General features: G+C 41.1%; 1 protein-coding gene across 7 annotated transcripts in view; it reads left to right on the top strand.

The window, feature by feature from the left end:
- Positions 1-22,152, top strand: part of GRIA3 (glutamate ionotropic receptor AMPA type subunit 3) — a 276,587-nt gene that overhangs the window by 238,540 nt on the left and 15,895 nt on the right. For 5 of the 7 annotated variants that reach the window (XM_077888879.1, XM_077888880.1, XM_077888878.1 and 2 more), the window contains one exon: positions 13,289-13,536. In XM_077888879.1, the coding sequence (XP_077745005.1) occupies positions 13,289-13,536 (248 nt within the window). Of the gene's footprint in view, positions 1-13,288; positions 13,537-14,097; positions 14,213-22,152 lie in introns of all 7 variants that reach the window. The other 2 variants (XR_013374893.1, XM_077888881.1) reach the window with 1 other exon arrangement.

The following is a 22,152-nucleotide window of genomic DNA, read 5'->3' as shown; positions in this document are numbered from 1 at the left end:
ATTTCTCCACTTGGAGGCAATGTGGAGTAGTAGGAAAAAAACAGGTTTTGGAAACCAACAGGCCTAAATTTGAGTAGTAATTCTACCGTTTTGCATCTATGCAAATATCACCTTGCTTCTCTATGCTTTGGAAGATGGTGGGGGAGACAAATGATGACAATGTAATTAAGAATATAGACTTCCATGTCAAATGATCTAGGTTTAAATCTCAGCTACTTCACTCATTTATTCATTCAGTTAGTATTGATTGAGGACCTTCTAGGTGATAGTCCTTGTTCTAAGTGCTCAAATGTTACAAAGTCCTTTCGGATTTCATCTTAGTGGATGAGACAAAAAAGATGAACCAATATGTAAACAACATATATGTTTCAGCTGGTGTTAAGTGAAATGAAAACAAATAAGCAGGTAAGGAGACAACATGTCAGGAGTGCTGTTTCATCTCAGCTGATGGAAGGAGGCCTCTCTGCTGAGTGACATTTGCCCAGGCACCTGAATGAAGCAAGGGGCAGGCCATGCAAACATGAGGTAGAGTGAGGTAGGAAGAGATTCATTCCAGATGTAACGGCATAAGCAAAAACTCTGACATGGGAACGTACTTGGTGGGTTTGAGAATGAGGGCCCACATGGTTGAAGTGAAGTGAGTGAAGGAAGGCACAGTAAGACATGAGACAAGACAAACCAGAGCCTACTGTGCTGGGCTTCCTAAGCCCTGGGAAGGACTTTGGATTTTATTCTGTGTTCGACAGGAAGTCATTTTGAGGGCTCTGAGCAGAATGATGTGATCCAATTTATGCACAAAAGGACCATGCAGACTGCTAGGCGAGGGTAAAGGTTGAGGAGCAGGGAAACCACTTAAGAAGTGAGTATGGCATCAGATGAAAAATGACTGGCTTGGACTGGGGCAAAGGTGGAAAGAAGTGGTTAGATTGTGAATATATTGTGGAGCTGACAGGGAACGGAATATGAGAGCCAAGAAAGAAGTCAAGGATGACTGCAAGGGATTGGTCTGAACAACTGGAGGAACTGGATGGTGGTGCCATTTTCTCTGATGAAGAACACTGGAGGAGTAGCAAGTGGGGGTGAGGAGAATTGAGAGGGACATTTTGGCCCTGCCAAGTTGGAGAGGCCCATGAGCTATCCAAGTGGAGATGTCAGGTAGGCAGTTGGATAAACGAGTCCAGGGTTTAGAGAGGTCAGGGTTAGAAATTTTGCCAGCTGTATCATCTTAAACCAGTAAATGAACCAGTAAATAAGCATTAGTTACCTCATCAATAAAATGGAGGTAATGTTTGTTTCATGAAGCCATTTTTAGGATTCACAATAGTGTTTGTAAAATATGAAGAGCCATTCTTGGTACACCCAAGTGCTTAATAAATGGTAGCCTTCGGATTGTCAGTATTCACTGCAATCACTGGTGGCTAGCTGTTACAGAATCGTCGTTGATTGTTCTAAACCCAGACTGAATATCAGAATCACCTAGGAAGCTTTTTTAAAAAAGATTCATGAGAGACACAGACACAAGCAGAGGAAGAAGCAGGCTCCTCGCAGGGAGCCCAATGCGGGACTCGATCCTGGATCCCAGGATCACACCCTTGGCCGAAGGCAGGTGACCAACCGCTGAGCCACCCAGGCGTTCCTAGGAAGCTTTAAAAAAAAATCGTCGGCCCTGCTTCAGGCCAATTACATCAGGATCACAGGAGCAGCAATCAGTAGCTGCCCAGGTATATATTACTTACAGATAGAGAGCAGATGGGCTGGCTTTAAGAGAAATTTTCCTCGGATTAGTTCCAGCTCACCTTTTAGAAAACTAACTCTTCCCCAAAAACCACTAAGTGAAAAATTTAGGCTCTTCCCGATCTTCCTGAACAAATAACTTCTTTTTTTCTTTTACTTTTTTCCCCCTTAGTATGAAAATAATTCTTGCTCTAAGAGCCTGGAAGAAACAGCCACTGCGGAAACTCAGAATATTACAATTCCAGGATAGATTTTTCTCCTTAATAGAAGAATGTTTGTTCTTCTCACTTCCTAGGCCCTGGGTTGTCAGGCTTGGCCTCTGCATTACAATTATAACTGAGTCAAGAAGAATAAGAGTATTGAACTTCTCTTTTAAATGCCTTAGTTATAAAAAATAAAAATACAGCTTGAAGGTGAAATCCAATTGGCCAAGGGTTATAGGCTCTGGATTGCTGAAGATGAAATTTCATTGAGAAATAGAACTCCAGCAGGATGAGGGAAGTGACCCTAGAGTGTTCAATAGTGATGGCAAGGCCTAGAGGCAATCCATTGCTTGGGAGTCCAGGAATTGAAGGCTTTGCCTTAGCTAGTAGTTAAAGGGTGCAACAGGCACACCCATTCTCTGTCCTGAAAATAGATTCTACAATCTAAAGGTGACGGTATATAGTTAGAAATGTCAGCTTTTCAATACCTACACACACCTCTCCCTTAACCAGTTGATGTGTCCACCATTAGGCTATCATTCCTTTAGCTGTGTTTTGATCTTTGCTGAAATGCAAGTCCTCCTGCAAGGGGATCACACTTTGAGCTTTTTTTCATCATTTATTGTTCAGTTGGGAATGTCTCCAATCCTTTTCTGTGAGCAGGATGGAGTGGGGAGGGCATCTTGTATCTGGTAAGGCAAATGGGGAAGAGGTGTTATGGCCCAGGTGGGGGAGTAAAACGTGAGAATATCAGAAACAATAAAAGTTGATTCAGTCTTGCTTGATGACAGCCCTAGTAGTCCATATTTATATGCTTTCATTTTCAAAATAAAGGAAAGAAATAATTTGTTGACTTCTGGTTTAAAAAGTGAGGATTTCATGTGGGTTAAGGGTAAAAGTATCTTAGTCTTCAATCTCACATTTCGGGGAGAGAATAATAGAAATATCATGCCCCTTGATGTCATACTAAAGTATAAGCACCATTTCGAGCTGAATTTATGTCAACTTTGTCCAGCCCCAGAGTATAATTTAGCCATCCTTTAACCCACCTGGGCACAGTGTACTGTTGGAGAGCACAGACTCTGGAGGCTGTAGGGGTGAGCTCCCAGCTCCACTACCTGCTGGCTGTACAGCCTTAGGCATGTTAGCTAATTTCTCTATCCTTCTGTCTGTGCACTTTTAACATGGGATTATAATATAATCTATTTCACAGAGTTGCTGTATTACACGAATTAATTCAGGTAAAACACCTAAAACAGAGTCTGAAAGTATGGGCTCAATGAAATGTTAGTGTTGTTTTGCCCATTTAAGGGTGGCTCCATCAAAGCCCATAAAGCAGGGCTTCTCAGCTGTGGTACTATTGATATTTCAGGTCAGGTCGTTGTTGGTCATGGGGGTGTTGTGAGCACTGTAGGATATTTAGCAGCATCTCTGGTTTCTATCCAATAGCACTCCTCTCCCCAAGTTGTAATAATAATAATAGTAAAAAGTCTCCAGATGTTGCCAAATGTCTTCCGGAAGGCAAAATCATTGCTGATTGAGAGTCACAGAGGTGGAGGATACTGGGTCCCTTCCTCTAGTGCCCCAGAATAGAGTAATAGGACTTCAGACCATTTTATCCAAGAGTTTGTTGACTCTGGCTTTCAAAGTCCTACAGCCACTGATGCTACTTTCAACCCACTATAATATTCTTAGTCTAGGTTGGCAAGAGAAGCAGAAGACAGGGCCACCTGGGTAGCTCAGTTGTTGAGCATCTGCCTCTGGCTCAGGCCATGATCCAGGCGTCCTGGGATCGAGTCCTGCATCAGGCTCCTTGCAGGGAGCCTGCTTCTCCCTCTTCCTGTGTCTCTGCCTCTGTGTCTCTCATGAATAAATAAATAAAATATTTTGAAAGAGAAAGAGAGACAGAAGCAGAAGACAAATCAGAATAATGATCTGACTTTGCAGGCTAGGGAGGGACACCAGAAAGGTCACTGGAAACTGATCTGGATTGTCACCTGCACCTTTGGAAAGGAGACACTGGAAACTCCTTGATGTAAAAGTAAACCTGTCCCTGGACTTGAGAGCACAGTGTGAAACTATTAGTCAAAGGCACGTGGAACGAGTACCTGACGCTTGAGGGCAAAACTCAATGTCTGGGCAAAAGGTGACCTCCAACTCCACTGAAGTTATCTAAAAGCCCAGCCCCCAAAATAATTTGGGCAGGATCATAGCACACCAATAGAAAAACTAAGAATAGAAACCAGTATTTCTTTCCCCTTCCCCCAGCTTTCACCAATACCTAGTCACATGGCAGTTGCTGACTGAGCAGAAGGAAACTGACAAGCAGGACTTGTCTGAATGCTTACAAATGTGCAAATTTGAAGTGAAGGAAAGAAAGACAGTGAAACTAGGGTTTGGGCCATGCTTTAGAAATGAAGTAATTTCCTGTGCGCCTTGCTCCAATGGAAACTATTGCCTTTGCTTTAGGGAAAGAAAGTGTAAAATTCAATGATTCCTTTTTCCATATGCACCTCATCAGAGCTACTGGCTTCTTCAAAACAGGTATGGAAGAAAAACATGTGTCAGATGCATTTGGCAAGCCAGATGTGCTCTTCTGCTGCTGCTCCAAATTGCTCTGATCCCTTCACGTGGTGAGGCGTGAACACTAGGGGCCCATAGCAGGGTTACAGTGTGTGACAAGAACATACACTTACTCCAGTCCCTTACTGGGAAACGATTGGGGTTAGATTGCAGTTTATCCCAATTTGCTGTGGGGGGGGGGGGGGCTTGAACAAGAAATTAAAAATGTTTTTGAAGATGAGTTGCTCTCTTTCACCAAAAGGTATATTGTCAGTGTTAGAGCCAAAGAGGCTGGGCTTGTAGTGGGAAAACAATCTGTAGTCATGAGTTTAGCAGACTTGGAGGGTGTCTTGGCTTTGTTCCTCATTAGCTGTGTCGCCTGGAGCAAGTCACTGAGCCAGCAGCAACTCCTGAATCTCTGTATCAGAAGCCCTTCAGGGGGGCATTCTGGTTGGGACTTATCTAGAGGCTATGTGTAGCAAACACAGTGTTACCCAGACTTGCTTGTGGTGACTCTGGGCTGGATTGATGGAAAGTCCACTGTGATACCACTTGGCCTTGGCACTGCGCTTACCATCTTTTACTCTTGATTTCCTCATCTATAAAATGGGAATGCATTCATCCATTCCACAGATATTTACTGAGCACCTCTGGGTGTCAGACTCTGTTCTACATGCTAGGGATTAAGCAATGAACACACAATTCCTGTTGCATCTACCTCATGAAGTTGCCGTGGATGTTAAATAAGATGGTGTGTATAAAATCACCTTGGCAATGTGGAAGCCCTATACAGATATAAAGCTTACAGAAATTCAACTATCTCCTGCTTCTGGTCATGATGAATCTAAGATGTCTCCGAATAAGAAAGGGAAATACATGAAAAGTGATGTGATGGGCAACATTGTTGCCGTAAAAATCTCCCCTTGATGGCCTAACCCAAGTGCTTGAAACTTCCACTGTCAGCGTCCCCATCCAAAGAACTTCTATAGACCTGAGATGTATAACCACATTAAAGCACTTGAGAATGGGCCCCCTCCATCCAGGCCTTGCTCTGCCCCAGTCCTCCAGTCCTGCCCACCCCACTAGGACACAAAAGCACCTGTCCTCTTCCAATGCCATCAACCATTAGGAAAGACAGAGAAGAGAGGGAGAAAAGAGGAGGTCAGGAGCTCTCCAGAGCAGTTGTGTCATCAGCTTCCTCTCTTCTATTGCCTTGTCTTGCAAGGATCATATGTCCATATCCCAGTATTTGAGAAACACAGTGACGCACATTTGCTCCTGAATGTTAAGGAGGGCACAAGAAGCACACAGAAGTCTTGTAGTGCTTGCTCAGTTCAGGCAGACAGCAGGCTAAGGCCACCTTTTTGAATGTGTGTATCAGCTAGCATTGCCCCCCGAACCTTTACTAAAAGTAGAAATTTTAGAGAAGAGGCTAAATAATTTGGAAGGAAAAGCAGATTATAGTTTTTAATGATGTTCTCTTAACTAAAGGTACAGTATAGAGAAGAAATTGACCAAATTCCTAAGCAATAAATAATCTACAATAAAAGTAGAGAAGACAAAACTGAGTGAGGGTAAGGCATTTTTTTTTGAAATATGCCATTTTCCTCTTGTTAGTGGCCTATTTGCAGGGCTGGCTTTTTGTAGTCCCCGAGCAGCACCTTTTACACCACCAAGAAATTCACTCTCCTTGTGGGGACGCCAATCCCCTCTATTCAAATAAAAATGATCCCTTGCCCAAGGGTAACAGAAATTCTTGGGGGGTTTTGTTTGTTTGTTTGTTTTTTAAAGATTTTATTTATTTTTTCATTTGAGAGAGAGTGAGAGAGCATGAGTAGGGGAAGAGGCAGAGGGAGACGGAGAATCCCAAGCAGACACAACCCTGAGATTCCTACCTGAGCCATAATTAAGAGTCAGACCAACTGAGCCACCCAGGTGCCCCAAGGGTAACAGAAACCCTTGTAATATCAGTGAGCACCTCCATGAAGACCAAGACTACTGATGCCAGAGAAGGGGACAGAATGGATCCCTGAGTAAAGAAGACAGTGAAATTGGGGGAGAGAGGTACAGAGTGAGAACACAGCTTCTTTGTGACATGTACAAAGCTAGTCTTATGCTTCCAGTGGTGGAATTGGATGATATAGGCATGATGGCAAAAGTGTCCAAAAAATAAATGCATAAAGCTAGCCCATTCCACTTTGGGGAATGCTGAGGTACATAGTATTTAAAACTGGGGGTACCTGGCTGGCTTGGCTGGTGAAGTGTAGGACTCTTGATCTCAGCTTGTGAGTTTGAGCCCCACACTGAATGTAGAGATTACTTAAAAATAAAATCTTAAAAAAAGAAGGTATCTAAAACCATCTTCCCCTGACCTCTCAAATTAATCACTTGGAACACACAGTACATGTTTGGGGCATAGAGATGTCACAAACACCAATACTCTTGGAAAATTATGTAATACTTTGTCAGCATGAGGACAGCAAATTAATACCATAAGTGAATTAGCAGATTATGCATGCTCCTGTTGACAATCATGCTTCCAATCTGTTCTGTTAGTGCAGTTAATTCTCAACTATCAACATATCGGAAAGTGCCCGTTGAATCCCGTCAAAATGAAAAATTGTGCTGATGTCCAGATCATGAGAAGAGATTGTGTCATCATCATTTGTGCTAGTGCCACTATATCAAGCATATTATCATCAATTCTTGGGGCCACATTTTAGGAGGGACTCTGAAAAATTAAAAAGTGCCTAGAAGACGGAAGGATCCCAGAAAGGAGATGGGGACAACTGGAATTCATGTCATAAGAATAATAAACAAAGGCCCTTACAATGTTTAGCCTGTGAAAGAGACAATTAATGGGTAACATAGTGGTAGTAATCTTCAGGCTGCACACCATGTGGAAAAGAACTTATTTATTCTGTATTGCTACAGAGTGCAGAATTAGGACCAGTAGGTAGAACTGCGGTTGTAATATTCATTCATTCCACAGATACATAATGAGAGTTTCCTACATGCCAGGCATTATGCTGGTCAGTGGGAATGCAGAAACAAAGAGAGAGAGAGAGACATAATTCCTACTCCCAAGGAGCTCAGATGGCATTCAAATGGCACTGGAGATGACCATTACAAAGCAATATAACCAGTGCTACCTACAATGGAGAAATGAAAGCAGAAAGGAGAGAGACTGCCCAATTCAAACAGAAGGCAGAATTAGGACTGGAGAAGAGAGAGACTCTCATAAAGGATGTCAGCCCAGCAAAAAGAATTTTCCATCAGCTTTTACTGGTGTAAGCTACGAGCCTCTCTTGGGCTCAGGAGTTCCTCACCACCACCGACATTTGAACAGAGAAGCCAGTGCACTGAGTGAGAGGCTGGACCAGGTGGTTTTTAAGGTCTTCTATTTCTTAAAATCTGTTACTCTACTGATTTCAATGGGATGTTCTGTGACCAAGTGGATATTTTAATTGAACTCTTAGGGAAGCAGAAAGCTTCATTCACTGGGTCTCCCCAGTAGCATGTTCTGGTTAATGGGGATTTTAATGTATGAACCCCAAATAAACTACCAAACATACATTTTAAAGGGAAATTTGATATCCTAACCATTTTTTTCCAACAAAATTTTTAAATCCAAATCCAATGATAATGACTTTTATTGATAGCAGACCTTGGCCATTCACCAGGAATATATCTGTAGACCCAAATACACGAATAACACTTGAACATATCATTCTCTCCATAAAATCAAGTAATGATTCTGTGATTATGGGACTAAAGTAATTTATAATGCTATGAAATTCTGCCACTAAAACAAATTATGAAAAAAATAAAAATAAATAAAAATAAATAAATAAAACAAATTACGCTTTCTATACTATAAAAACATGTAATGTTTTCAGCCCTGCCTGTGTACCAGGCACTGTTCTAAGTGAGATGCTTGTATTAACTCATTCAATTTCTCCCAAGAATCCCTTGAATTAGGTACTTTAAAAAAAAGTATCCCATTTGATGGATGAGGAAATTGAGAAACATAGGAGCTAGACAACTTATGCACCTAGCAGGCGGACTTCAAACCAAGCAATGTGACTCCACATTCCCAAGCACTGTACTCTACAGTTACCTTGTATTACCTGGGTCTCCAGAGGAAGAGTTATGCACAGTGATGAGGAGCAACCAGCACCCCTGCAAAGACATACGAGAAGTCTGAGTCTAAGTAGCAGGCTAAGTGCGGTCACTGATTACTTGTTTCCATGCAGCAACCTCACTGGACTCAAGATTCAAATTTCCACTCAACAAAAGGGCAAATTTCTCCATATGGTTGATCTTCATGATTTATTACAAATAGTTGGAACAGTGACTTGAATCCATGAATGCTAGAGCTCTGCTTTATCTGCTATTTTGGATTAATCTGTTCCTCCTCCATTCATGGATATCTCCTTTTGGATCTCATATGCTAATTATCTAGCAGTGCTAAGAGAATTTCGAGTGATCTCTGGTCATGCCCATTGTTACGTACCCTTCTTACATACAATATGGTGCTCTGTGGCATGAAATAAATGAATCACAGCAGGTTTGAGAAAAAAGAACTTGCTATTACACATCTTACCCATAATTTTTTAAATTTCTCCCAGATGACTGAGCTAAGATTCAGTTCCTTATATTGCCTTCAGTATTTCAGCCAAAATAAGGTAGACTGAAAAAAATACTAATGATTTTTTTTTCTTCTTTTTGGTCTACATGTTAGATTGCCACTTAAGTACTAGTTAGGAAGATAAACGTCTCAGCTTAATTTTTCTCACTTATGAGCCATTGCATTTTCCCTTTCTTAACCTCCTTCAGTGCTTCAGAATTCACTAATCAACCAGGACCCAGTCATTTCTACCACTAACTAACTTTTCATTTACAGGGTTCATTAATATCTGCTGCATGTACATCATGCACATTTAAAGTGCCCACTTCAAACACTGCCATTTATTCTCCTAGAAATGCATCATTACCTAAAGGAATAAACCTTTTAACCTGTATCAGCAATCAAAGAGCTCAAGTAAATGATGAAGTAAATGAATCCAAATTATAGTGCATTCAGATCAGAATTCACAGACCCCTTTGCCCTTGTCTTATAAATTTATCTTTGGAAGCCATAGCCTGTTTACAAATAGCATAAGAGACAAATTGGTCCACCCTCTCTCCCCCTTTCACTCAGGTTTGATGGGGCAAGATGAACACAAAAGATCTCCTTGCAAGTGCACAAAGATATGCACCTACCACAGTATTGCCTCTAATGCCAAAAAAAATGGAATTAATCTAAAAGTCCTTCAATGGGAGGTTGGGTAGATAAAGTACAGTATAGCCATAGATCGAAATACTCTGCAGCCATCACAAAGGAGATGTGTTTATTCTCATAAGATATAAAGAGATGCAAGGGAATGATAAAGACCAAATTCAGAGGCACCTGGGTGGCTCAGTAGTTGAGCATCTGCCTTTGGCTCAGGTCATGATCCTGGGGTCCTGGGATCAAGTCCTCCCCACAGGGAGCCTGCTTCTTCCTCTGCCTATGTCTCTGCCTCTGTGTGTGTGTGTCTCTCATGAATAAATAAATAAAATATTTAAAAAAATAAAAGACCCAATTCAGTGTAATGGTTACTTTTGGTCTGGAGGAAGGATATGCAGTTAAGGAGGGGAATATAGTCAGACTTCAACTAACTTCGTAAAGTTTTATTGAGTTTTGTGGCAAGTACAAGGTATTCTTACATTATTTTTTTATTTTTCAGTACATCTGAATTATTTACTATTTTTAAAAATTCTTGGAGCCACTGACTAGGAAATTCCTACTGAGATAAAATTCAGTCATTGAGAATATATTTCATTGTGATGTTTAGAAATTGTTTTATGTGTCAGATGAGGATAATGTTATATGGAAGGCTCATAAATATCGATGGGTGAGATTTCAATCTTAGAAGGCCTGATTATTAAGGTAGAAAATTACTGGTGTGGACAACAAAGGTAGGCCATGTGACAAAAACAAAAACAAAACAAAATGGATTACAAAACATGTATCCTCATCGGCTTAGCTGGGAATTGGACCCAATGATCTTGAGAGTAACTTCATTTCTAGAATTCTACAGTGTTCTAAAATTAGTGCTGGTAGCCATTTTTCATCAACTTTCTGATACCTTTGACTAACAATCTAGATGTCACCCTGATCGGGCTAAGCTTCAGTTATTAAGCAAATATATCTTGAATGCCTACTATGTGCATTGTGCTGACTGCCAAGAGGCCACCAAAATGAACCAGGCAAGGACTTTGTCCTCAAGAACACCCAGTAACATAAGACAGCCACATTGCCAACTCACCAAAATGCATTCCTGTAAGCTCTGTAGCAAAGGTATGAGCAAAAGTGCTTTAGGAGCACCCAAGAAAGCACTTCTGTGTGAGCAGGAGAGAGTCAGGAAAGATTTCACAGAAGACATGATATTTGCTCTTGACCTTGTAGGATGAATAGGGATAATTCAGGCAGAAGCAAAACCATAATCAAAGGCATAAGACATGAAGGTGTGTGGCATATTTTGGTGAATAGTCAATAGTCCAATGTGACTAGATCATAGGAGACTGTAGTCAAGATCATAAAGACTCTTGAATATCATACATAAGAGTCTGAATTTTGTCCTGGGTCTTAGGGAACTGTCAGAAGATTTTAAAGAATTATCAGGTTTACATTTTGGAAGGATCACTGGAAGATAAATTGGAGATATGAAGCTGGGAAAGCAATTAGGAGGCAATGTAGTTCAGATAAAAAAAAATGATGGGAGCCTGCTCCAGAGCAATGGTAATGAGATACTTTAATCTCAAAGTGTCTATAGGACCATCTGGTGGAGATGTCCATCAGCGAGGCTTGTTCGCTGTCTCCCCAAAACACGTCTTGAACTCAACCTCTTCTTTCTACTTCCATTGCTCCCAACCTAGTTGAAGCTACCACCATCTCTCCCCTGGACTACTAGAGTAGCCTCCTAACCAGTCCCCTTGCTTCCACTCTGGCCCTCCTTAGAGTGTATTCATATAGCAACTGGAGTAATGACTTAAAACTTTAAATCAGACCTTATCACACCCATCCTCAAAATTATCCAATAATTTCCCATCAAAATAAATCCAAACTTTTTACCATGACCCATAGATTCTTATAAGATCTGACCTCTGATTATCCTTCTAAACTCCTTTCCTACTGTTCTTCTTTTTGCTCATTTGGCTTCAGTCATAATGGCTTTTTTTCCCATTCTGTTTGCAAACCAAATGTGGAAACCATACTTCCAATCTCGGTGAACAATTTCAGTGGGGGATCTGATTGCCATAAACAACAGTGCTTACTTTCCAGGGCAATAGCTCTGGGAGCTCCAGCCCTCTGGAATTGTTTAAGCAGGCCTCAAGAATGTAGCCAGTCAAAATCCAGAGAAGAGCAACTAAACTAACAATCAACAAGTCTGAGGTAGGGGCCAGAAAAGCTCTAAAGGACACTTGAAGTCATGGCATATGTTTATAGTTTCTACCATGCTACCTCACCTCTAGTAAAATAGCACTTTAGAATTTTTCCACAGGGTTTTCATTCCTAAGGACCTAGCTCCCAACTCAATTGGCAGTCATGGGGTCATTGAGACCACACTTCTTTATATTCTCCAGAATGCCTAACATAGAGCTATAAGAATTTAGTACATGTTCTAAGGACCACCTGATTTGAGATGAAATTTAATGACATTAAATTCAAAATCCAACACGGTAAAGAAGAGGGAAACTTGGCTTGGTAGGAAGAAGTAACAGTTTGGGTTTGGCCTCTACCTGAGGCCTTCACACCCCTAGGAGAGTGCTTTAGCTATAGCACGTGTTCAATAAATATTTGTTAAAAGGATGGATGAAAGGCTAAATACATGAATGCAAATTCAGGCAGTGTCGTGCTAGAAAATAATTCTTCAGTGACAAGAAGCAAGCAGTATTTCTTTTCATCCTCTTTGTCAGATATCTGGGGTACCATGTCTATTTCTAGGCAATCTAATTGAAGAGAGGCATTGCTAGCTAGTATCCTATGGGAGATAGACCAAAATTGTGAGTGTTCTGGAAATAGTTATAGACATCAGTGGAGTTCAACCAGGTGAAGAGATGAAGGGGAGAATAACAACGGCCTTGCAACATTTGGGGGGCCATCATGCAGAAGAAGGGACACGATTGCTTTGCATGACTCTAGCAGATAGTGCTAATAGTGCTAATGGCTGGGAGTGACAGAGAAACAAATTTCAGCTCAGAATAAGAAAGTACTTTCTTAAGATAATTGATGCCCCGTGCCAAGTGGGCTAACTAAAATGGTTGTACGTCTCCCTCCAATGGCATTTTTTTTTCCAGGCAAGTAAAAGGTAATCACATAGCAGGATATTAGAGGGGAGATTTCTGAGTTGGGAGGAAGATTGAACTAGGAAAGTGTTTTTCAAACTCGACTGCAAACCCATTAGTGGAGCCATGAAATCACTTTAGTGGGTCCTAACTGGCACGTTTTGTTTGGTTTTTTTTCAGGGAATTAGAATAGAATAGAAAATATTAGAAAGCACCACACATCGCAAAAATGAGTATGGTTTTAAGGAACCTATTTTGGAACCATGTTTACATATGTATGAATGTACCTGCTGGGTTACAGCGTGGCGCGCTTTTCTTCCCGTGGGTTGCCATCAGGAATGTTTGAACACCACTGCACCGAGGTCTTTTCCAGTTTTAATATCTGGTAGCTCTAAGAATTCTTCTCTCTGTTGCAGAGGTCCAAAATCGCTGTCTATGAGAAAATGTGGTCTTACATGAAATCAGCAGAGCCATCTGTGTTTACCAAAACAACCGCAGACGGAGTGGCCCGAGTGCGCAAGTCCAAGGGAAAGTTCGCCTTCCTGCTGGAGTCAACCATGAATGAGTACATTGAGCAGAGAAAGCCGTGTGATACCATGAAAGTTGGTGGAAATCTGGATTCCAAAGGCTATGGTGTGGCAACCCCTAAAGGCTCAGCATTAAGGTGGGTGGAATAATATAACAATATCCGTGTTGTTATAGTATTCCACCTACCCTGATGCATTTTGTTGTCATTTTCTTTCTTGTGGATTTTGAGGTAACTTTTAAAAGTTTAAAACCTACAATATTCCATGGAGTTAAATAAGACGGTAAATTATGGTTTCATCTATTTAATGCATCCATTTTTTTTAATGTTCTCTCTCTGTGTTGTCCTCTCTGACTGTTTGTTGCTGTTTTAATTTTACAGTTCAACGGCTTTTTCAATTTAAATGGTAAAAGCCAAGTTATGGTGCCATATGTGACGAATGTTAATTGCATGGATGTGGTGTTCTTGTTACTTTTTTTCTCAAAGACAATTTCCCCATCCCGCACACTTCAGTTTTGAGCAAATGTTATCCTCCATGCCACCTTCCAATATTTAACCCTGTATTTGCTGTACAGACATTTTTATAGCTCCACGTTCTGTGAAATTTAGCCAATTTGTCCTCTTGTGCTCCTTTTTATACGTTAACGATTTCCTAAGCATTTGTGCATTTTCTTACAAGTTATGTTTTATCGTTTCAAGAAATGCTGTTAACCTGGCAGTATTAAAACTGAATGAGCAAGGCCTCTTGGACAAATTGAAAAACAAATGGTGGTACGACAAAGGAGAGTGCGGCAGCGGGGGCGGTGACTCCAAGGTCAGCCTCAATGTCACCACAACCGGGTACCCTTAGTGACGAGTAATCGGCAAGACTGTTATCTTATTATTGAGGAGAGAGCACAAGACTCACACATAAGGTGGAATGACCAGGTTATTCCCCTGCCTGGCAGCTTTGGGAACCAGAAAGACTCCAGGGCACTGCCCTCATTTTTGATCTAACTTGGGTCCCTTCTTAAACTCCCAGACAGAGGCTACCCCTCCACACCCCTTCCTTCCCCTCACACACCAGACTGGTTGCCTTATGAAGGCCATGGTGTGGGTGTCAATGGCCTAGGCTTTCAAGAGCCCAAGGCTTTCCTTAAGACTGTCCCCATCTGCCTCACATGAGTGGTGTGAGAAATCAAATCAATCTACTGAAAAGTCAGGTTACAGCCTTTTGTTCCCCCCCACTAAGGCATGATGGTTGCTCACAAAGATTGGTTGGTTGATTAGAGTTGGCTTCTTCAATTATGTGTATGAGTGATGAGATGTTGTTCTTGATATGTGATGGCCTATTCAAGCTGGCCCCGCTTAACTTGAAAGCCAAAGAACAAGCTCGGTTTCAAGTTAAATGGGGTCTTTCTTCAATAGGCCACCCCATATACAGACTTGGCAAAGACATTTTGTATATTTAAACAAGTGCGTCGCCTAACTGTGATACTCCATGTGTATAAATTCCTGATTTGGCTTCTTCTTAGCCATGTTCTTGGTTCAGGTAGGTCTAATTGTTATCCAGGCTGCCTTCATGAGAAAATCCATCTCACTTGACACTCCTTTGGCTCCTTAATGCTCTTCGGGGCTAGAAAGAACGAATAGCCTTCATCCAAGCAACAAGAAATAGGGGCAAGCTCAGAAGCCATGATACCAAGTAATGGAAGGACACACTGGGTAAGTACAGGAGAGGACCTGAAAACAGAATCCTCCATGACCCAAAGGGCATGCGAATTATATTGAAGCATGTAAGATCAACTCTTGTACAACCAAGATACCATGGGCATCTTAAGGTGAAGAACAGTGTTTCCCATACACAGGCCAACAGACAGGCAAGCCAAACCTTTTCTCCTTCAGAGACAATGGTTACACCTCTGCTCTTCTCTTTCTCTCTCCATTCCTCAGGATCCTGATGGAAAAGTTAGTTGGCCAGTCTGCAGTATAATAGGAGTTTGGAAACACTGATACAGAGCACTTTCCAAGAGATAAATTCAAATACAACTCTCTTCAACACATAATCTATCCAGGCAATGGCGAGGTCTTTTATTGTAAAACCTTGATTAACCAGAACTCACCTAACCAGTACCCCAACTAACCGAATTCATGCCCCTCCTCAGTACTCCACATTGATGAGAAAGCAGCAATAGTACCAAAAGAGAAGAAATCTGCAAGGAATTGATTTTTCTTAAATCACTTGCCAAGAGATGACCTGTGGTTAGGTCACATTCAGCTTTGTCTCCTATATCTTCTCTCCATCTGGATTGACCCTCAAACATTAGAGGCTGCTTCCCGGAGGCGAGAAAGTGGATACAAGCATTTTGAGGAAAAACAAAACAAAACATATTATTAGCCAAGAATGAAACAAAATGAGTATTCTTATTGAAAATTCCATTCATCCCTTATGGATTCCAATTAATCAAGGTTTTACTATGTGTGTCAGAAAGCAGTAACTTCCTTTCCCACCAGTGTGAACTGATGACATTGACAGTTTAGCCAGCCAAGCTTTCGGCTCAGTTGAGTTTTGCAGTGGCTAACCTGATGCCTAGAGTATTTAGAACCTTCTTCCTGGTCTTTTTCTCATGTTCTTAGCAGGCCACGGAGAACCTAATTTTCTCATTCAAGTGAGTTGCAGAATGAAAATTGAGCTGGATTGGATACATTGCTCTCATGAATTCATCATTCACACTCATCATGGTTACAAAGGAGCCATGGACTGTGTCAAGATGACTCTAAAACATCCACATGATGCCAAGTGTCCAGAAGTTTTCAAATAACCAGATGTTTGATGTCACATAAACCAAAAAAAAAAAAAATCTGCATGTATTTGGCTGAATTTTTACTTTTGACCCAGATGTTTTGGTATCATGAAGACCCCTAAAACTTTAGACCAGCTCTTTGCTAATTACAACCAGCAATCAAGCCTTTCTTTTTTCCTCAGCTGATACTGCTGCAAAGTTATCAAGTAACCTTATTGCCAGCCCACGATTTCCAGATTATCTGATTTTCGATATTCAGATAGAGTCTAAATGTGTCCAAGTTCTCTGACATTAGTGCTACCGGCCAGGCATCTCTCAAATCACTTGTTTTGGTCATTCCTCCAGCCAGCCTTTTGAAATAAGTCAACCCCTTTTCTCAGCTATGGATAATAGTATGATGAGTGCTGCATCTCCAACGATTGCTTTTTCTGTTTCCGGATTACCAAGGAGCTTGCCTTTATCCTCTCCCTTCTTACTACCTGCTGTTTTCTGAGAGTGAGCAAGAGAAGGGGCAAGAGATGAACTTGAATCCATTTTACCACTATTTGGTGGTGACGCCAAAAATCAATGGAGAAGAAGGTAGAAAAGGCAGCAAAACCCCATTAACCTGGAGCCCTCATATTTCTAATTTGTGACAAACCACACAGGGACCAGTCGATGAACTACCCAAATAGTATCAGGAAAGGGGCCAAGAGAGGTTTGTTAAGCAAATGAAGAGTTTAGATTGTCAGTTGAATTTTTTCCTTAAGAGAACAAATTTTTCTCAAATGTTGCAAGCATTTGTGAGATACATTCATATTCATTACAAAGCTATCCGCTAAAGTAGCTCTCGCAAGGACCTCCACTATGGCAATGTATTATAGTGAGTTTGAATTACAAAACAGACTTAAAGTAATAAAACTGTCATTCTTTAAACCTGTTTTGTAATTCGGGTCTTTCTCATTCAGACAGTCCCTATGTTAGTCCAAATCAGGGAGGTTTGACTGTATTGGTAAAATGGCTTGAAAATTACACTTCTTTATTGTAACCCATCCCCAGTTAACATGACAATTGACTGTTGAATATACCATCATTTCACAGAGAGTGAGACCCAGAGATGGTGGTGACTTTGAGAAGGTCACACAGCTAATGTTGTCACAAATCTCTGCTGAGTTTCAGGGTCACCTCTTGTGATAATATTGCAGACAGCGATTGATCACATATACCCATCCAACAGGCAATGTGAATCTGATTGCACGTGATATATTTCCATGAAAATCAGGTTCATTCTCAACTACCTCGGTTACAAGGCAAATGGCATATTTAAGCCATTTCAGCCCTCAGTACTGATTACTAAAAATGACAATAATCACAAAGCCTGACATTTATGAGTGCTTTTATTTTTTCAAAAACACTCCCACACCTATTATCTCTGAAACCAGGAGAGAAAGAAAAATCTACAATACTTATCTCTCTCTCTTCCGCAACCTTAAAATAATGATAAATGGGTAATTATGATAAACTGTTGACTTTTTCCCCCTGACATGAGACATCCTGCATTTTCAGCCTACTCTCAAAAAGTTACCCTTCTACAGAAGGAACCAGCAATTTTTCAGGCTGCTTTAAATGTGCATGTTTAAACCAGCACAATAGATATTTAATTTCACTTTGTTTATTTTATTTCATTTTCTGAATACAAGGAATTAAGACAAGGTCAGTCACTGAGGTGGCCTCTGAACCAGACCTACAGGCTAGAACTAAAAAACTGCTTGCTTTTAGCAATTTCCTGAACCTCAACTAATAGGACCCAAACAAATCAGACCTGATCCTTCCTTGATGGACTATAAATGTACAGGCAAGGATCATGAAAATTAGAGCTGTGGTTTGGGAATTTTTAACCTGCAAATCACCCTTTTGTGTTAGTGTGTTATTACAATGTGTGCCTAAATGCGGTAATTAAGAGTCAGTAGGTTGTTCCAGCGATAAACCCCTATCACCAGGGGTTTGTGACACAGCCAGTGAAAGTCTGTCACTGTAAATCACAGCAGAATGGGGATTCAGCTGCTGAATTACCACATAAGCACATCAGCCTCCCTCCACAGCTGCCTGTCACCTCAAACTTTCGAATTCTTCTGATCCACCCCCACTTGCCCTGCTTCACTCTGTTAATCTTGGGGAAAGGGCACCTGTTTAGCTTTCCTGTGTAGCCTTACCTTCCTAGAAGGGGTCTGGTCTATGAAACAAGCTCTCTGCGACTTGGGGGACAAGGCTTTATAAACCCTACCCCACCTCGCCCTAAAATTGTCTTGGCTTTAGTTCTATCCAGGGATGTAGGCTTCCAATGTCTGTATTTTCCAAGCTGAAAATCAGCACTCTTTGTGTGCTTTAGGAGAACATTGGAACAGAATGTTTAAACGGAACCATTCTGAACCCCTTGACTAGAATGAGAGTTGTATGACAGATACCTTAACTTGCAAAGCACATCAGGAAGCGAGGGATGACAATGGGACATGCAGTTAAACTTTAATAAAGTAAATAAACACTTGTATAATCATTATGATTTATAGAATCTTGATAGAGAAATGCAGCTTTGTCATCTTTAAAAATATATAGCAACTAGAATAACCAATGTGATGCTAGGAGAGCATTTAGGGAACTTGTTTTCACAAATTCAAAAAGTGGCTTGCAATTAAAATTAGTTGTTTCTTTTTATGTGGGTGCTTTCAAAGGACCTAAAAAGAGTTTGTTCTCTTAAGAAATTCAAACACTCCTTCCTTCCTATCACTAGCAATCATTTTTTTATCTCATGCATTTGCTTACCAAGTCTTATATTCAAAGACAGTGAAAAGTTATACTTTAGAACAGCCTACTTCCAAATGCCCTCTGCTTCCTATGTGGTGGTCCTTAGATGAATGAGGTAATACTATGTTCCCCATATGTATAAACGAGATCCTCGGTTTTATGTGTATTTCTTCTTCCGTGTATGTCTACAAACCTCCTCTCCTATGCCACCGTCTCTTAACCACTTCTCTTCCACACCCAGAATTCTTTGACATTCTTGGGCCTTGGGTAACGGATGTGAAATCTGCATCTGCCTTTTACCAGCAACAAGATGGACCTTTTATTGGCAGGAGCCATCCCTAAGGTAGACATTTTGGATGCCCAGGGTTAAGATGGATCCCAATGACTCTTTATTGACACTGTTATGTGTGTAGGCAAGAATCATTACAGATCGATGGCACTTCCTGGGTCTTAGAAGAAGTTCCCGTGAATCACCGAGACTGGTTTGGGATCAAGGAGTAGGGTGAGTATATTATGCTCTTCGTTGGTTTGCATGTCTCTGTGCTGGTGCTGCCTCCCGGAAGTATGAAGAACCTGACAGTTTTCTTTCCTGGTAGTGACTAAATTTGCTCCTTGAACTTTACTCAGGTCTTCTTCCCAAGAGCAAACCCTCACTTTCTCTCAAGTGGCTGCTGCAAGCAAGGGACCTTTTTGCCTTAAGAACTGAACCAGTCCAGTGACTGCCAAAACCGTTGATTTTGCCAGATGGTGTTAAAGAATAAATTCTACCACCGGAAAACAATTGTAATCCAGAAAAAAGTTGTTTTAATTAATCCATTCTAGTGATTTTTTTAAATTGACTGTGGCCTTAACCATGATTTCTATGATTAAGACATGATTATTTACCTTTGGTGTTATCCTGATAACTTGAATGTGTTTCTAATTGACAAATAATGACTAAATATTCAACACCAGAGCAGAAAGAGCAGCAGGAGTGGAAAGGCTGAAGGTAAGAATGCTGTTACACAATAATTGCCAAGAGGAGAGACATCGCTACAGAGGCAGAGTGAAATGGTGTGTGTCTATACCCTTTCTGCCCCACTAAGACCAAATCATTTGGTTTCTGTTCATTTGGAGAGAAGGTTATAGAACCACACTCTCTGAAAGGCACGACAGCCATGGAAAAGAGACATGAAAGATTTGAAATGATTGGAAAATATGTAATGAGGGTGGGAGTTGAAGTTGGTGGAGTAGGGTGGGGGCAAATATTTGGAGAACAATTAAAATCCATTCTCTTTTGACTTTCTAGAGAGCGGTACAGCATTTGGCCCTTGGCACGTGAGGCAAATCCCCATTGGTCACAGGTGGCAAAAGTGTGCTCCAAGCACTAAATTCACCTTAAAGCCTAATTTCATCTGGCCTTGAAGCAAATACTTCTCAAAATACAAAACTAAGGCAATAGCATACTTTACATTTGAGAGAGAGAGAGAGAGAGAGAATGAGAGGGAGAGACCGACTCTGCTGGTGTGTCCTATCTAGCATCACCGCTGGAAAGGGCAGATAAGTGGATGCTAGAATGCATGCTAGGAGAGAGTGGTATGTGCCCTGGCATGGCAACCAGTAGTCAGCTGCTTTCAGATCTGATACATAGACCCCATTTGCTGCAATCTAATGGAGTGTAAGCTAAGACTGATTATTTTTCTATGGGTCATGCTCAAGAGAGGGCTATTCAGGAGAAAGGATGTTGGCACCCATCAGGTTTAACTCTCAATCAACATTTTGCCTAGAGTCAGGGGCATGAACTCGATGTCTTCAGAAACACATGTCATGTGAGTTTCTGATGTAATGTGAGACCAGTTTCTGTCTGTCTTCTCCATCTACGCTTTTCTTTCTTGGTGCCATTGGGATGAACTAAAGAAAACATATTTATACGTTAAAAAAAAAAAGCCCAACCAAATTTAATAGTTTGAGTTTTTAATGGATCTTAAAACAGAGTTTTCAAGTGCATCATATCAATTATGACTTGGGGAAGTATCTGTGGCCACGTTTTAGCCAAAATTGGCTTCTCCAGATGCTTAGCATCTTCCCTGAGGCCCTTCTCTCTATCAGGGACAAATTGAGTAAGAAGTCCTTCCAGACAAATTGGGTAGTGTGAGATAGTACACAACCAATAATGGTTTTGAATTCCTGTTCTAAAGGGAGAGGTTGGACAAAGGCCCGGTTTGGCAGAAATCCATCAGTGAAATTCACAACTTGTGGAATCAAGGGGTCTACCACTTTGAATTTGAGAGATGATCATCTGGAAGAGCACTAGCTTTACTCACATATCCACAAGTGACTTCTGGAGCTGCTTCTCTAGCATAGATGCTCATCAATAGGTTTCAGTCACTAGCATTGTTAGGCCCTTAGTAAAATGACTCACGGCTTTCAACTCCTCATGTTATGTGCATGCATTATTGAATTTGCTCTTTGCACTTGCATTAAATTATGATCTCATTAGCAAGGAGTTAAATAGGTTTGAGCTGCATTTGTGAACTACATAGATATAAATTCTCACTCAGAGGGAGCTTCTAGCAGCTAAGCTCTGCATAACTCTGCAAATCATTGTAGCTGCCCCTGGGGACTGAGGGTTGCTTGGGGGCCAGGGTGCAGTAATACCTGCAGTCATATGTACATGCTCCCAGGTTGTGGAGAAAGCTCAGGCTGATCCAAGGGTAGAAAGATTGAAATAACTTAAACCCTCATTCTCCTAGAATCCTGCATCCAGAAATCCCTATGAAAAGAATTGGATAGAGATTTTTTTTAAGGGCTCCAGATTCTAGTGTAGTTTAGGGCATATTTTGAACTGCCATGATCCCCAACAGCTACTGTATGGAGAGGTCACATATCCCAAAGAAACCATCAGGAAAGAATATAAAGGACCTTAGAGTAAATCTTTTTATCTAGCAAAGAATCTTCTCTTGCTTGGTCATCAATTCAATTGGCTTCAAGTGAATAAATCAAGACGTACCTGGGCAGAGATGTCTCTAGTCGCACATGTCTGCATATGTCTGTGATTTCCTGAGTGATGTTAGGAGTTTTTCAGAAATGGCTAGGGAAGCATGTGAGCAATTCAGAAAGGTGACTTGTCCCCAAAACCTGAAATATCTTCAGTAGAAAAGCCAGTGAAAGAGAGGATGGCTATCCTCCCTCCACTGGGCTGAAGATAATT

This window comes from Canis aureus, chromosome X (assembly GCF_053574225.1).
Source record: "Canis aureus isolate CA01 chromosome X, VMU_Caureus_v.1.0, whole genome shotgun sequence".
Classification (NCBI taxonomy): domain Eukaryota; kingdom Metazoa; phylum Chordata; class Mammalia; order Carnivora; family Canidae; genus Canis; species Canis aureus.
Note: the sequence above shows the minus strand (reverse complement) of the source record. Positions and strands in the feature narration are given on the sequence as shown.